Source organism: Sminthopsis crassicaudata, chromosome 3 (assembly GCF_048593235.1).
Source record: "Sminthopsis crassicaudata isolate SCR6 chromosome 3, ASM4859323v1, whole genome shotgun sequence".
Lineage (NCBI taxonomy): Eukaryota > Metazoa > Chordata > Mammalia > Dasyuromorphia > Dasyuridae > Sminthopsis > Sminthopsis crassicaudata.
In genome coordinates this window covers 646546463-646563650 of record NC_133619.1, presented here as the reverse complement: position 1 = coordinate 646563650, position 17188 = coordinate 646546463, and the positions used below count along the sequence as shown (strand labels likewise).

Here is a 17188-nt window from a genome sequence, read left to right as displayed (position 1 = left end):
CCAAATTGTTGTGAGCATCAAAAGAAATAATACCTATAAAACTCTTGGCACACAGTAGGCACCATATGCTTGTTACCTACTATCATTGTCACTATCATTTTGATTCTCTCCACCTCAACTTTTCCTTCCTTACAAGACATCCCTCCCCCCATATACATATGTCTGTTCAACATGATGCATTTCTGCAATATTCTATTTAAAATGTAATATTCTCTGTTGAGGTTTTCTTGGGGTCTCTAAAGCAGACTTCATTTCAGTTCAGTAATCACCATATGAGTGGCCAGAGGTTAAAGTCCAAATCCTTTATTGTCTCCTTCAAAGTCCTATCTCCTTCACCTGGGGCTCGGCTAGTTTTCTGGCGGCCTTGTGGATCTTACTCAGTAGAGAAGTGAATGAGGAGAGCCTGCCACCACTTGTCTGTCTTTCCTCTCTGTCTTTCCTAGTTCTGATTCTGGCTGAGTTTCTCTGAGCTTATATGCTCTCTTATCATAGGTGTGAATCTTGTAGAACTATATTAAGTACTAAGTACATGCACTGAACTAGAGAAATATTAAGCACCATGCTAAATTAGATAACTATTGTCTCTATCAATTCCACTGACTTAGAACCTTGTAAGAATCCTTTATTTCAAGATCAGTGTTCTGGGGAAGACAACAGACCTGTAAAACAGATCCAGGAGAGACAATTTGAGAATAATCGGACTCCCTGAAAAATATGAGAAAAAAAAGAGCTTGGACACTATTTTCTAGGAAATTATCAAAGAGAACTGCCCAGATGTTTTAGAAACAGAGTGAAAAATAAACATTGAGAAAATTCATAGATCACCTACTGAAAGGGACCTTAAAATCAAAACGCCAAGAAATATAGTGGCCAAGTTCAAGAATTTTCCATTAAAAACACTTTCCTTTGCCTAGATTACTAAGAATAAGTTTCATAAACTGTTGCTTATGCTTAAGCTATCTCTAAGTTTTTATGCCAGATTTAAAACTTCTTGACAGTTTCTCTTTGTACACCCAGGGCTTAATGTAATGCCTAAAGCAGAACAGGTGCTTAATCGATGTTTATTGATTGGCTAACATTACCCCAAGCTGATCATATGGTCCAATCCCACCTCAGTGCTTGCATGCTGGTCCCTCTGAGGGGCCAAATCTGTTTCTATTTCTGTCTCTTTCCTGCTCCCTCTCACCTATAAACAAATCCCATGGTGAAGATGACAACGGCCTTGGGCTCCTGGTGCTGTGATGGAGTCTTTCCCTCCATATCCCTAATCTAAAGGAAGCTGTCAGTTATGTAGTGACTGACTTCAATTTAAGTGAAGGAGGGCTGCCCAAGGTCACCGGCCTCACTTTCCCCCCGCACAGCCATCTGTGTCCAGTGGCCAGGTATAGATCAGGATTACTGGAGAAGGCTCTGGATGCAGATGGCCAGGGGAGACCTGGGCCTTGTTAAGGTAAGATCTCTAACAGATGTCCTGTGACTAAAGCTGCTCCCATCCACTGATTAAGGCTAGGGAGCAGTGGAGGCAAAGAATCTCCTCTCTTATCTAGGCTAAAATAATCTCAATAAATAAAAAGAAATGAATGAATGACTAGGGGAGGACTCAGGGTTTCTGGCCAAAGCAGAAATGACTCTGATTTATGTTAAGGTCAGGGGCAGATCTCAAGGGCAGAGTATAAGAGGCACTCGGAAGCTTATTCTGCCTGAGCCTGATAACAGGACATTAAGGTATTGAGTAAGCTTCATTAACGAGGAAAAGTCTCCTCGATCTTGCTGATCATGCTCAAACTTGTGCACTCTCAGTCATGTGATCTGGGGACTATAAAAAAGGGGTTGCAGAAGGTGGAGAGAACTCCAAGGGGACTCGAGGGAACTTGGGGAAACTCCAGGAGAACTCTGGAGGGAATGCTAGAGGGAATGTTAGGGAATATTTACTTATGTTAGAATTAAGTTAGAATAAAGACCTGTTGTTGCATACTTAAGTGACTCGGGTGCTCTGTGGTGGAACCTCTAAAGAGGTAGCTCTCTGATTGGGATAATCAGAGCTGAGACTTCTGAAGACCTGATGAAGGTGAGAAACCAGTTGAACCCCTGCTAAGGTAAGCAGCTGGGAAGTAACGGATTTACACTTAGTTTAAGTCAATGAGGACCCAAGCAAAGACCAAATGAATTTAGCAAGGAAGCTATGGGCACTCAGTGAGAAGCAGATTGATTTTAACTTAAGGTTTCTTCCTTAAGAAAGGAATCAGGGCACAGTGGATAGAGTACCAGCCCTGAAGTCAAGAGGGCCCTAGTTTAAATTTGTCCTCAGACAATAATTCCTAGCTGTGTATCCCTGGGCAAATGACTTAACCCCAACTGCCCAATTGCTTCAGAAAAAAAAAAAAAAAAAAAAAGATAAGAAAAAGAAAAAAGCTCTAAACATTTTATGCACTTCTGTGCACAGTATAAGATTCTACACACTACTGGAATACCTTTTAATCCCCAAGGTCAGGCAATAGTAGAGAGAAGAAACAGAGACATTAAGACACTCCTCCAAAAACAAAAGAAAGGGGGAGCCACAGGTAACCCTAGAGAACTTCTAAATTTAGTTCTCTATACCATTAATTTTCTAATTTTTCACAAAGATGCACTGGCTCCGGCAAACAGGTTTTATAACCCATCAGAAGGGCAGTGTCCAGTGGGAGCAGCTCCACTGTGCTTAGATAATCGCCAGGTGATGTGGAGAGACCCAGAAAGTGGTGAATGGAAGGCACTAGATAGGTTAACTGCCTGGGGGAGAGGGTTTGCTTGTATTTCTTCAGATGGAGAAGGAATCAGATGGGTGCCAATGAGTCGTATTTGCCTTGTCCATCAGAGAGAGAGAAAAGGAGAAAGACCTCAAAGCAAAGGAGAAAATCTAAGAAACATCTGACACTGAAAGAGCATGGCTAATAAGAAGACTGTTAAAGAACTTTAAAAACTTGCAGGAATTATTGGATTTTTGGCACATGAACTAATGGACTATGGACTTATGGACACATATAAATTCTCAATTTATGATTATTTGATCATGTTATTTGTTACATATTTCTAGCATGTATCATGTTACTATGTGTTTATGTAATCTATGTAATTATGTGTAATGCCTCCCATATTGATGGATTTATGTTTCAAGGTCATGACCACCCTATGTTCTAAATCAAAAGAAAGGGGGAGATGTTAGGTTCTTACTAAGTGCTAATGAGATAATGAGGTGATAAGTTCTTACTAAGTGCTAAGTAGGTACTTGACAATTCTCTAGTTCCTGCCTTTACTGGGAGTTTTACTTCTGTGACCTCCTGGGGAGGAGCTTGCATGCTTAGGTGGAGCAAGTTCATGGGTTGAAGTAATTTTCCCCAGAAGCCCTTGCGTTATCCCCCTCCCATTCTCTGGGAGGATAAAAGAGGGCGGCACTTGAAAGATAGAGAGTCTCTGCTCTAAGCCAGAGCTGAGGTGGCTCTCTGGAGGAAGAAGTCTCTCCTCTAGACCAGAGAGTGATCGGCAGTCTCTGGAGACAACATCACATTACAAAAAAAGAAACAGAAAAAGAAAAAAGAAAGAAAGAAAAGAAAACATAAAGGAAATCTATCCAAAGATGGTTTAGTGATGAAACAGAGGGGGAAACTGCTTTTAAGAGCATTTGTAGTTAAGGGTATATGATATCCTAGGTGAACAGAGGGATGGAAGGAAAGAAGAAAGTAGAGAGAGAGAGAAGGGAGGAAAGGAAGGAGGCAAGAAGGAAGTCTTGCAACTAATCAATTCCAGCTTGTGGCCAGCTTTCCTCAGAGGTTGTTATTTGCCCTATGTATTGGTGCTTACCTGTAGCCTGCCTGGGGGAGTTGGCAGAGGATGAAAGGGGAGGGGGAGAAGAATAAAATAAAAAGTGTACAGCAAAGAAAAGAAAAACTTAAGGAAAGCAGAAAGCAATGGATGGCACTGAATACATTATCTTTCATTTATGGCTTATGGAAATTTATTATAATCTATTTTTAATCCTCCCTTATGTTCTAATGAACAAAAAACAATTGTAAAAATTGTTCTTTTCTGTCTTTTTCTATTTTGTTTTAGTTTCAAATAAATATCAAAAAAGTCAAAATAAATGCGTTTTGGCTTAAGGAAGGTCTAAGAAAGTCCTATTAGACAGCCTGAGCTCTCTTACTTTGGTTGTAGATAGTTGGAGAGCCCCAAATTTCCAATAAAGACTCCACTAGTATCACTGATTCTTCATTAGAAGGGAACAGAAAGGCCATGGAGTACAAGCCCCTCATTTTATAAATGAAGAGACTAAGGCAGAGATTCAATGCTCAATATCTCACTACCACAAGAGTCTGAAAAAGCAATTCAAACCAGTTTTCCCACCCATATGCACATCACATGAAGAAGCTTCCTGGGATAGCAGCCTGCATCCCAGCTTGCAACTCACTCACCAGGACAGGAGTTCCTCAGGCCTCCTCTCTCCACATGCCAGATGAAATCTTCTCTGGGAACTGGAAGTCCTGGGAGGGGGGAAATAGTGGGAGTGAGCCTTGAAATTTGTCATTTATTCCTCATTGGAACAGGGTGGGGGTGCAGGGCCCACTGGGTTGTTCCAAGGACTACAAGGATGGTTTTCAGAGTGCTTATTGCCAGGAGAAGAGGGCAGAGGGGAAAAGAGGCCAAGCAGTGAGAAAATCCTGATTTTGCTGCCTCCTTTGCAGCAGGATGGCCACACCCCACAGCTCCCAGTTTCTGGACATTAAAAGCAGCCAGGAACAGAGAAGGGAGCATTGGAACTGCAGGCAGGAAGCCCAGAGTTCAAACTTGGATTTAGATACATCCTGGCTATGTGCTCTGGACAACTAATTTCATCTGTTTGCTTCAGCCTCCAGACCTGTAAAATGAAGCTAAAGATGCAGCCCTAAAGAAAGGGTTTTTGTGGGGATCAAGTGCAATAATGCACATGAAGGAAGCTTTGAGCACAAGCAAATGTATGGGAAAACCTCCTCCCTTCCCTTTCTCTTCCTGTATCTGTGAAGAACTTTAAGGAATGTATAAAAGAAGAACAAGGACCCGCTGCTGTCCTGGGATTTATGAGTTACACAAGGGGCAGTGAGGTAAAAATTTATTTTTTTTTTACCCAAAAGAACATAGCAAAGGCACAATGGTTCCCCACCAAGAGGAAGGAGTTCCTCCTCCTATCCCGTGTTCAGTAAAAAGGGGCAGGAGCAGTTTTCAGAAGGTTTGCAGACACAACTGCCAGGTTCCCTCCTACAATGTAAAGACCACTCATAGAAGAATCAGGCAGCAGGAGGACCTTCGCTTGTGGACAGGAGGCAGCCCTTGGGCCTTTCTAAGAACTGAAACTCTGCACCATAGGGAGGGGATGGTGACACTCCTTTTGATGCCATTCCCAGAGTTCCAAGGGAAGCGCTCCTTACCCAGGGAGAGCAAGTTCTCGGCATTCTCCAGCATGACCTCTTTATGCAGCTCTTTCTGATCTGGGTCCAACAGATCCCACTCCTCAGGGCTGAAGTCCACAGCCACATCCTTGAAGGTCACCAACTCCTAAAGCACCAACACACAGAGGATATGAGTGGAAGCTCCTTCATACCTGACCTGATCCAATGCTCCTCAATTTACAGAACAGACCTAAAGCATGGAGGAGGGATCTGCCCAAAAGTGACAGCCCCTATAGGATTCAGAGCAAACACTGAAACCAAAGTCCCTCAAAGACCAGTGGAATATAGAGAAATACATCTTATATGTTCTAGTGCAATAAAATTGAGAAATGTCTTACTAGGAAATTACTGCCTGTGGAATCAGGAAAGTTATGGATTCTATCAGAGAGAGAGTAGGATTTTTGGAGGTGAAATCAGACAGTCCTATGTTAAGAAAATGGCATGAAATGTGTGTGTGAAGCTAGCAAGTATTATGTGCTGTTGAGCTAAAATATTTCCATGATCACTGAAGAAGAAAAAAAAATCCTGTGAATTTTCCAAAGGCCAGAAATTAAGTCTTATCCCAGATGAAAACACTATTCCCCCCCCCAATATTATTTTATTTTTCCAAATTCAAGTACAGATAGTTTTCAACACTCATTTCTATAAGATTTTTTGTTCCACATTTCAGAATCACACACTTCTTCTTCTTCCTTTTTTTTTTTTTTTTAAATAGTTTTTATTTGTCAGATATATGCATGGGTAATTTTACCGAACAGTTCACACACTTCTTAAGGGATCCAGCCCAATGGTCACCAATTTGCCCAAAAGTCACATCCTTTATGAGAATATTTCGAAGCAGTCATTCAAAGGTCTCTCACCTACACTGTACACAGGTGGTGTGGACACAGCTGCTGATATGTGTCTTCCATGTTAGACTGGACCGATTTTTCCTTCTTTGCATTTCCTTTATATTAGCACAGAGCCTCTTCCCTTTCTAAATGCCTGTTGCTTTCACCCAAGCAATGGTAAAGGAAGAGAAAGGCTAAGTATGAGCTGAGTGTGATGGAGTGATTCTAGAAGTGCCTAAATAAGCTGAGGGGTCTCAGGAGATAAAGAAAATAAAATAGAATAAAAGAAAATGTACCAGGAAGCAAAGAAATGCTGGACAGCTCCTGATCCATTTGTAACATTTATTGTACAGGTTTGTTTTATCAAATCTGCTGTTATTGTTCTGCTGGTTCCCTGAAATTTTTTTCTTCTCTTATTTTGTATTGAAGGTTAAAAGAAATTCTAATAGGGGCCACTAGATTGGGGATAGAGCACTGTCCCTGAAGCCAGGAGAACCAGAGTTCAAATACTACCTCAGACAATACTTCCTACCTTTGTGACCCTGGGCAAAGTCAACAATTGCTTTGGGAAAAAAAAAAAATTATATATATAAAACCACAAAAAGAGAAAAGGGTAAAGAGAAGGGATTCAGAGAGATTTGGGGAGATCTGTATGGCCTGAGGCAACAGGAGCTGAGCAGCAGCAAGAGGACAATTTCTCCTCTGCTCCCAGCCAGGGAAAGGACAAGAGCTGGGGAAGCTTCCAACAGGATCAAGGGTTTGAGGAACGTCAGTGGCTGCAGGAGGGAAATTGGCCACAGGACCCAAAGTGGTTAAACTGTGTGTGTGTGTGTGTGTGTGTGTTGTGTGTCTAGTGGGAGATGGTGCTGGACTAAAGCAAAGACAGGATACCCACAGGACAGACACTAATGAGTAAAGTGATCATTCTTGTCAGGGACCTGTATTGAGGGGAAATTTTAAACAAATATGTGGGGGCAGCAACTGGGGGAAGGGGGTTAATGCTCAAGATGCCAAAGGGACAGTGAATCAGTCCAAAACATAGCAGAGAGGAGGGCAGTGTTGTTATTACTGCATTCATTTTCCTGCCCATTTTTGTAAAGAATACACAGAAAAAGAGAGATGGCCAGCCTCACAGACCATCCTTCAGATTCGTGGAAATGACCTCTTGGGCTGATGTTGCCACATCTGTGGGCAAAATACACTCACCTGGGGTGGGGGTCTGTAGCTCTCAGGGGACATTCCCTCTGGCTCCAGGCTCTCTGCTTAGGTTAGGCCTTGGTTCTCTGCAGGCTGTTGGCAGGGGATGATTATAACTCCACAGATGTTGACTCCTTCTTCTCCTGGACAGGGAGCTAGCCTACAGGAAATTACAGAGGTGAGGTTCCATGGGAAGTTACTAAGCCCTTGGCCCTGCCCTTAGGGCACAGACCCCAACCAACAGGAGGAGGGAGGCTGAAAGGAGATTCAGGCTGAAAAATGAAAATGGTGGAGTCAAGATAGGAGAAAAAAGGCAGGATATCACCTTAACTCTCTCCAGTTTCCTGTGAAATAACTGTCAATGAAGAGTGCAGTGACAGGACCTACAAAAGGATGGTGAAACACCATTTTCTAGCCTTAGATAATTTAGAACTGCAGGAAAGATCTGTCTCTCTTGTATAAAAGGGGAACAGAGCGCCAGCACAGATTAACAACTGAGGCCCAGGGGTCCCTGGCAAGCCAAGATTGGGAAGTTAGTTAACTGAATTGGAAAAGAGTAAGAACCATGGTGAAGTTCAAAGTCACCAGCCTCACCTTCTCCTCCAGAGCCACCTGGCTCCAGTGGCCAGATATACATCAGGATGACTGGAGATGGCCCTGAAAGCAGTGGAGACCTTGACCTTAAGCTAAGTCTCAGTCTGAAGGAGGCAACACCTATTGAGTGACTAAAAGTAGGGGAAGAAATGAATGAATGTTCTTTTACCCAGTCAAAAACAACAAGTCTGGGAGTGAAAAGCCCAGGGCTATTGGTCACAGGGGCAGTCAGGAGTTTAGATAGAAAGGACTGGGAATAAGATAACTGGGGTGGGATGGTATAAACTTGTATATTATCCTGGGGATGATTTTCTGTAATCACCTTTAACTTATATAACTGAAAATGTTATCAGTATAACTGTAGGTAGTTTGAAAGACTGGGGCTGAGTTATGTATGATGGGGTAGGAAATTATAAAAACTGGCAAGAGGAAGAAGTAATACTGAGAAAGCAGGTGGGAAGGGGGGTGGAAAGATGGTAATATTGAAACCTTTCTCTCTAATTACCAATGTATACATCCAGAAGGATGAGGAAGCCAGAATATATACAGGTGAGGACACTGGGGATAGGGTAGGGAGTGGGAGAATGGGAGAGAAGATCAAGTGACAGAGATAGGGTTAAAAGAGGATTGAGAAAGAGAATGGTGAGTAAATAGAAGAAGGAAGGTGTAATGTTCTGTTGTCTCCAGAAACTGCCCATGGCTCTCTGGGAGGAGATCAAGGATATTCAGTTGTTTGGATGGAATATTTAAAGTGGCTCTTTGTGACAGCAAACACCTGGAAATTGCAGCCACCCCCCCCCCTTCATTCCTTATTTATTTTAAATTTAAAATTCCATATTAGAAATTAGAAACAATTGGTCTTGCAGTGCTAAGAATCCTGAAACTGTTCACCAACTGAAGAGATCACTGGAGAAAACCTTACAAGAATATCCTAGCAAAATTTCACAATTCCCAGGTTAAGGAAAAAAAATCCTGCAATCCAAGCAGAAAATAAGACAGACTTGGACCCTGCAGAAATAGTCAGGATTTCACAAACTCAGCAGCTTCAACTCTAAAAGACCATGGCTTTGGTTACATTAAATTTTTTTTCTTTTTTTAATTAATTTTATAATTATAACATTTTTTTGACAGTACATATGCATAGGTAATTTTTTTTTTTTACAATATTATTGCTTATACTCCCTTCTGTTCTGAATTTTCCCCTCCTTCCCTCCACCCCCTCCCCTAGATGGCAGGCATTCCCATACATATTAAATATAGTATATCCTAGGTACAATATTTATGGTTACATTAAATTTCGAAAAAGAAAAGAATTGGTGTTGCATCTTCAATAATTTACCCAGAAATCTGCAATATGGAATGAGGGGAGAAATAGATATTTCACAAACTGAAAAACTTTCATATATTTGTAACAAAAGGAGCAGAACTGAATGGAAAATTTAGATCCAGAAAAGAGGAAAACACTGAGGACCAATTCCAAGGCCCTCATTATTTACTTCTATAGGAGAAAATGTTATCAATAGAACTCTCGGTGGGGGGAAGGGCGGGGAGAGCTGGTAACATTGTAACCTTCCTCTCAATACCTGAAGAAACAATGTATAGATCGGGAAGGCTGTGGAAGCCTTGTGGTTATATAACACGCACTGGGGATGGAAGGAGGGCGCTGGATGGAGGCTCCAGGGGAAGCCTGAGATCTGGTCCGGGGAGGGAGGGGGCGGATGAGGGGAACTTTCAGGGCTTTAAAAGAGGGGGCAGGGAAGCAGGAGGAAAGGAGAGCCCAGGTCAGATCCGGGAGAGAAAGTCTGACCCAGCTCAGGATAAGATTAGGGACACTGCAGGGGCAGAAGGATTGGGGGGGGGCGCGCGGGAGGGGGGCACGGATCCCGGGAAAGCAGCGTGGCTGTGCCCTGAGGTCTTCCTAGGAGCTGAGGAGGTTACCTGGGACCCTCTGGTAGAGCTTAGGCTTGGCGACCCTAAAGGGGGCCTGCACACAGAGAGTCAAGGCCTGGAGTCTCATCGGGCAACAGCCGAAGAGCCTGGGGGATGGGGGAGCCAGGCACAGGCAGGCAGGGGTTTGGGGCCCACGTCCTCAGGGCAGGCAGAACTCTCGAATCTATCAGGGGCCTAAGTGGGAAGGCAGAAGCACCGCGTTTCTAACCGGGATCCAGGAATAAGGCGGGACTCCCGGGGCCTTGTGGGCAAGGTCTGAAATTGGGGAAATGTGAATCTGTGATAAATCCGGGGACGGTAACGTCTGACGTTTGGGAAGTTCTGGGGTGGGAAAAGGGATAGGGAAGGGTGGGGTCTGGGGAGGGAGGGCTTGTCCGACAGCCGAGTCTGGCAGAGCAGCAGGTTCCTGGAGCTGCTGAAGAGATGATGCCCCATCAGCAAAGACAAAGGCAACTAGCAAAAGCTGGGAGGTGGGCAGGGAGGGTTAGGGTTATACCGGGAGGTGGACAAACCTACCTGGGACCTGCCCTTACGGAGCTGCCTTGCAGAGGCAGAGAGATCTCAAGTCCAGAAGTCCCGGTTTCCAGCCAGCTCTCTGGAGACTTCTCCTGGGCCCACCTTAGCCAGCCTCTGAAAATTCCCAAAATGAGCTGTCTCCTTCTATGACGCACAAGAGCTGGATCTCAGGCCCAGAGCTGCTTCTCCGCCCCAAACCCCGCCCCCATCACGTGAGATGTCTGCACCGCGGGAGAGGCCCCACCTCTGCCCTGGACTCCGCCCAGGCTTCCAAACGCCACCCCAAGGGCTCATATTCGGCCTGGATCGCCACCCACCGTTCTGCCCTGAGATCTCCTTTTCCCACTCTCATTCACAGCTTTGGGGCTGACTCCTTCCTCTCTGGAGCTGAAAGGGTGGCTAGAATAAGCCGGGGCCGCAGCCAAACAGAAAGTAGTGGGTCCTGTTTGAGAACATTGGGGATTCTATTCACCTTCAAATGTCAAACCAGATTGGATTGGATTTTCTCCTATTCTAAATTGCAATGTGGGCTTTCTTAAAGACTTGTTGTCCCATTATAATAATAGGGATGTTTGAGCCTCTTCTGGGAGATCACTGAAAATTTGACATTGAGCTGATATGATGAGGAAGTATAGGGAAAAACATTCGGCATAACTGGATCAGAATGACTCCGTTCTACTCTGAAGGCTGTATGTCCACAGAGTCAAGTGGTCAGAAGGATCAAGTGATTTTTCTATGGGAGATAATTTAGAAATGCATTGATATTGTTTCACTGGCAATTTTTCTTCATGTTTTAGAACCTTATTTATATTATTGTTATGTTTCTAATCTTACATTGGGATTTGAGGAAACCACAGTATAAAAAATGCTAATCTAAAAAATGATTCTGGGAGTGTGATGTGATGGCCTATTTAGAAAATTAACTAATATTTTGATCTGGTAGAGGCAAGAGCTGAAATAGAAAAAACCAAAACCTTTAAGAAGTTTTACATTAATAAAGCTCAAAACCAAGAACAAGATAACAGCTAAGTGCTCAGCTTGAAGCAGTTTCCAAATACAGCAAAAAAGTATCTCAGAAAATTCCTTGCCTCATCGTCTGGATCATCCTCCCTGCCTCCCTGGGATCAGGGTGACCACACATCCTGATTAAGCAACAAATCTGGTCTTAAAGCTTCAAACAAATCTACTCTCTATGATATACAAGGCAAAGTTCAAACATGGCAATTCCATTTTGTCAAAGCTTCTAAATAAGTTTCAAGAAAAAATTGTTCGCAAGGGTATCAGGAACACAGACAGACTCCTGTTAGAGTCAGACTGGCTCAGAGTGCTCTCCCAAGATTCTGAGGTTGGGCTTTCCACCCACATCCCAGAAATGAAGCAGATCCAAATGTTGTGCCACAGTTCCCTTTTAAAGTCCTGACCCATGTTCCCTAATTCTCCTATTCTGTTATTCTGCCTCTGGTTATAACCATTCCCACTTTAAGTTAAGATTTAAGTTAAGTCTTATATCTTAGATCTTAGGCTATAGTCATTCCCTCTCAAGGTTTGATGGAATAAAGGTCTTTATCCATTTTAGATCTCATTAGAATATCAGGAGCCTCTCCTGTACTTGCCTTCATTAAGTCATCATTCTTGTAACCCTATAAAAGAATCTTGTATCTGACATTCCGGGCTGGATTCTTGGAGACAATAATAATCTCATTAAGCCCTGGAACCAAACCATGGATCCATTTTGTCCCAGTAAATCTCTCCCATTTAATAAATTGTTAAATACTCTCTAATCTCTATCTTGCTCAGGTTCTCCATCATTACACAAAGTGGGGACTTTCCAGGCTTTGCAAGGAGAGGAGAAGATGCTGGAACCTAAAGTAGGTATTAAGCAAGAAATACATTCAACACAAGCAGCAACTGTGGGTTCTGATCCCAGAGTGAGGTTTCAAAGCTAGCCTCCAACCTAATGCCTGTGGCAGAAAACTAGACCACTTTCATACAAAAAAGGACTCTGAAGTTTTCTCAGTCTGGACCAATATAGTTTTCTAGATGGTTTAAAGAGACTGAATGGATCAATATTCCTCTGAAACCCCACATGGGGGAAGTCAAAAGAAGTACAAACAGAAGTCAGATTTTTGGGATCCCTTTATGGGAAAGAGGAAAGGAAATGAGACCATCTACAGAGCAAGAAAGACTGAAGGACCCTAGCAAGAAGTTTTTCTTTTTTTATTCTTTTGATATCCTGGGAAATATCAAAACTCATTATCCCTAGAAAGAGCAATAAGAATATCCTGGACATTTCCTCCAGATATGGGAGAGACAAGTCTTAGGTCAGAAAGGAGCCTGGAAGAATAAGTAACAATAAGTAATAGCACCACAAATATTATGTTGGGGACACGGTAAACTTGGAAAAAGAGATTAACTCCAAACACATGAAATTTGCTTATACATGGACACGCTGTCAGAATTCTTCAAGCTATCCTTATTACTGAGAAGAATGAAAGAAAGGTGAGAGCTGAGTTGTGTATGATGGAGTCATTCTAAAAAACAAAACTGGCTAGAAAAGGGTAAAATGGAATAATGGTATCTCAGAAAATTCCTTGCCTCATCGTCTGGATCATCCTCCCTGCCTCCCCAAGGGCTCTGGGATCAGGGTGACCAGCACATCCTGATTAAGCAACAAATCTGGTCTGAAAGCTTCAAACAAATCTACTCTCTATGATACACAAGGCAAAGTTCAAACATGGCAATCCCATTTTTTCCAAAGCTTCTAAATTTGTTTCAAGGAAAAAATGTCCACAAGGGTATCAGGAGCACAGACAGATTCCTGTTAGAGTCAGACTGGCTCAGAGTAGAGTAAAATGGAATAATCACTTCATAAATGTGGGTGTGAAAGAAGGAATTGGCACAGAGGGAGCACAGTAGAGTGAGCAGGGCCATTCTCCAAGCATATGCAATATTGTCCAACCAGTAATTAGCCTTAAGTGCTCAGTTATCCAACCTTATCCAACTCAGTTTCAGCCCTTTACAGTTTTCCCATCGCAGATATGGGAATTCCATGATGTTTTCAAGACCTTCAGAGATATCCCATACAGCATGTTTAAAAATAACCACAGGTATTTCTATCTGCAGATACTGTTTTAAGGAGAATCTGGAGAGCCTGAAGACAGGAGTGCCAGGAAAACAAAGCCAGATGGGAATCCAGGAAAAAGTCTCCTTTGACCTAGGAGAAAAGTTAGAAAAGCCTATGAGAAGCCAAAACAAGGATCTCAGTCTTTGTAGTGAAGTGGACAGACACGAGATAGACAGCTCTGATCAGATTATTCAATTTAAAGCATCATTTATTAGCTGGCCAGCAACTGACTGGTTAGTAGAGATCAGCCCCGAACCTTTAGTGAGGTACACTTTTAAGCCCATTTGCCACATCCGGGTACAGCCTTGCGGTTACACAGCTTCTTGTTTACAATGGGGCAGTGTCTGGATGAGAGTTAAGTACATGTTTTGCATGTTTTGCAATGTTGTGACTTTGTTAGACACTTACTTTTTCTGGTCAAAACCAGTTCTGAGAAAATCAGATAGGGAGTTTGAGCCAGAACAGCTACCAATTTACAAGGTAAGTTTCCTTAAGTGAACTCAAGAAGAGCAGAAAACTAAGTCAGAAACAAAAAATTAACTACTTTCTCTTGATTTGTTGTACAAATCAGAGCATGAAAACATAGCTTATTCATTTTAGCTAAAAAAAAAAAATGATATTTCAGTGCAATAATGTGTAAATGACGCAAGGCATCCTTAAGTCACACAAGCAGAGTCCCTGCAGAGAAATCACTGACTTTGTCTATAGCATGGAAAGAGTCATGAATTGGGCTCTTCTCAGATGGGAATAAGATGGCATAAAGTCCTTGTATTTCTCTCCAGGTACCCCAGGCTCAGACTGAAATTCTTTTGCTCACCACATTGAGAGCATGATTCCTATGGATATTTTCCTGAGAATTGCCTTCTTGGCTCAGACAGGAATCAGGGTTCAGGGAGGTTCAGGAAGAGGTTTCTCTTCCTACTTTGTCTCTTCAGCTTCTTGTTCTTCACTGGCCAGAGGCTGAGGGCCATAGAGCTCATTCTCTTCCAGCTGACTTTGGCCAAGTCTTTGATGCTTCTCTCTAAGGGCTTCCTTCAGGGATTGGTAACTTTGGGTGTGAAGAATTTTCTGGATGATATCAGCTGCAAAATTATATTCTATCTTCATAGAGTAGATGGGGGCTTTCCCTCAGCATAACTTGCCTCCTGAGTGGTTTTTAGGCCATCATCATCCATCCCCAGAACCCTAGGTTCACAAAGTTGAAGTCCTAAAATACATAATCCTTTCTATTCTCCTCTTCTGGATTTTCCCAATGCTGCAAAATATTATTATACTTGAGGAACTTAAAGGACTAAGGAGCACCAGAAACACCTCAGAGACAAAAGAATAAGTCTTTTACTGTGACTCCTATTAATGCCTCACTCTATGCAGTTGTGTTCTCCCTGCCTGATACTGTGTGTATGACCACCATCAGCTTTTCCAGTGGCTATAAGGTTTACCTGTTGTACACGGACCACAAGAGAGTCCAGCAGCTTCATTCTGACAGATTTCTCCCTAGAGCCTCCCCAGAGACCAGAGCCACCCAGATGATTCTCCTGCTAGTAATCATCTTTGTCACTTTTTACTTATAGCTCTGCCTTCTTAGCTTCCTGTTTCCCAAGGGTTAGCTTAGAGGCAGGAGGAAGAACAAAGGAAAACGCTTTGACACTTTTCGGTCCATGTCATTTGACCATTTATCATTTGAGGAAAGTCTCTCCCTAACTCTCCTTTCTTCCTTAATCTAGACTCTCGGCCGTTGGAAGCTATTCACACTGGATCCGAGACCCCAGGTTCATTCCAGTGACCGGAGTGAACATCACCCTTGTGGGTCCCTGACCTGCTGAGGAGCAGGCGAGGCTGGGAGAATAAACCCGCAGGAACACTCCCATAAATCACGCGTCTCTTCCAAAAACCCAGCGATCCTCGTGACTTTCTGTGTTCGTCCCACAAGCTGATATTACTGTGAGCTTTCAAGAAATCCTTTATAGAAGATTCACTGATGTTCCTTCTGTGGTCCTCGGGGATTTATAGGAAGCTTGCTTGTTCTTCATTTTCAGTCCGAGACCTGGCTTTTCTGCTCATACATAGTCTTGTGGTAACCCATAATGCCGCTCTCATCTGCAAGTTCCTTTTTTCCAAGTTAGGTTTGTTTGTTTTTTTTTCTTTTTGGTATTTATTTTTTTATTGGTAACATGCTTCAGCCTTGTTCTTCGGCTAACTTGAAATTTTGATTTTTCTGGCGAGTCACTGGCAAATAGCATCTTCAGAAGAAATAGTGGAATTTGGGATCTTTTAAATCATGGCCATTTTCCTTGCTTTTCCTTAAGAAATCAAATCCATGACTATTATAGATCCCATTTTTAATCTCAGTACAGAAATCACTGAGCTCTTATTTTCAGGCACCAGAAGACTATTTTGAAATATTACCAACTCTTCAATAAAGGGAGATCTCCTTATCCCAAAGTTTTTTAAAATGGTATTTCCCCTTAATTACATCAAGACTATTTTTAGCATTAAATTTGTTTTTTATTTATTTATTTATTTTTTACAATTTGGAGCTCCAAATTTTTCTTCCTCTGTCCCTTCCCTCTCCTTTTCCTGAAATGTAGAACCTCTTTCCATCTTAGCCACAGTTGTGGAAAAAAAAATCAGAATGGAAAAGAAAAACATTAAAAAGAATGACGTTATTAATGAATTAAAAAAAAAGACTGCTTTATGTGTATTCAGCCTATCAGTTCTTTATCAGGAGGTGGATAGTATTTTCCATGGTGAGTTCTTTGTCATTTGTGTTCCTGACAAGACCTGACTCACTCAGAGTTGATCATCACACAACGATGTTGCTGATTTATGTATTATGATTTTATAGGAAAGTTCGGATTCGTTCCTATAAATGACGCTCTCAAACTCAATAAAAAGGTAAAAGTATAAAAGTTTTAATCAAACAAGACAAAATACAGACAAGTCAGACTTACATAAAAAGCAAATAATTATGAGAATAACTAAAATAACAACAAGAATAGTTAATATAACAGATAGAGGAAGAGAATACATCACCAATTCAAGGGAACCTCATGGGAGGGAGTCCCGTTTCAGCCTCAATCAGCTTGAATTGTGTAAAGATTTTTCCGGGCGAAGCGTCCTCCCCACGGATGAGACTCAGTGGAGATGTAAGATTCTTAATCTTATATACCTCTCTTAAACAAAGAAGGCTTTCAGCCAGGAAGTCTGGCATGTGTACATGTATAGAAATACGTGACCTTCTAGTGTTTTGACTTACTCCCTATATCATCTTGACATATATGAAAATAAGTGACCATCTGGTGTTTTGACCCATTCTATATTGTCTATACTTTGACGTATTTCCTTATCAATTGTGTATGCTCAGGGAGGAAGCCAACCACCCTAAGCATAAACATTCCCAGGAATGGCTAGTTCCTGGTATCTATTGTCAAGGACATATAGAGTTCATAGAATGGTCAAATTCCCATAATTTTAGAAGCTCAGGCCTGTTAGATTTGAGTGAGCTTACAATTACAATTTTA

At 42.2% G+C, this 17188-nt stretch overlaps 2 protein-coding genes across 8 annotated transcripts in view; both read right to left on the bottom strand.

Annotated features, from left to right (window-relative positions):
* Positions 1-17188, bottom strand: part of LOC141564996 (uncharacterized) — a 218839-nt gene that overhangs the window by 87547 nt on the left and 114104 nt on the right. The window lies entirely within an intron of this gene.
* The window catches only part of LOC141564995 (uncharacterized), a 102774-nt gene that overhangs the window by 3782 nt on the left and 81804 nt on the right, over positions 1-17188 (bottom strand). The window contains exons 1-4 of one of the 2 annotated variants that reach the window (XM_074307929.1): positions 10544-10729; positions 7493-7643; positions 5436-5562; positions 4446-4514 (exon numbers count right to left, since the gene is read on the bottom strand). In XM_074307929.1, the coding sequence (XP_074164030.1) occupies positions 4446-4514; positions 5436-5562; positions 7493-7525 (229 nt within the window). In that variant the 5' untranslated portion in view covers positions 7526-7643; positions 10544-10729. Of the gene's footprint in view, positions 1-4445; positions 4515-5435; positions 5563-7492; positions 7644-10543; positions 10730-17188 lie in introns of those variants that run through there. The other variant, XM_074307931.1, reaches the window with a different exon arrangement.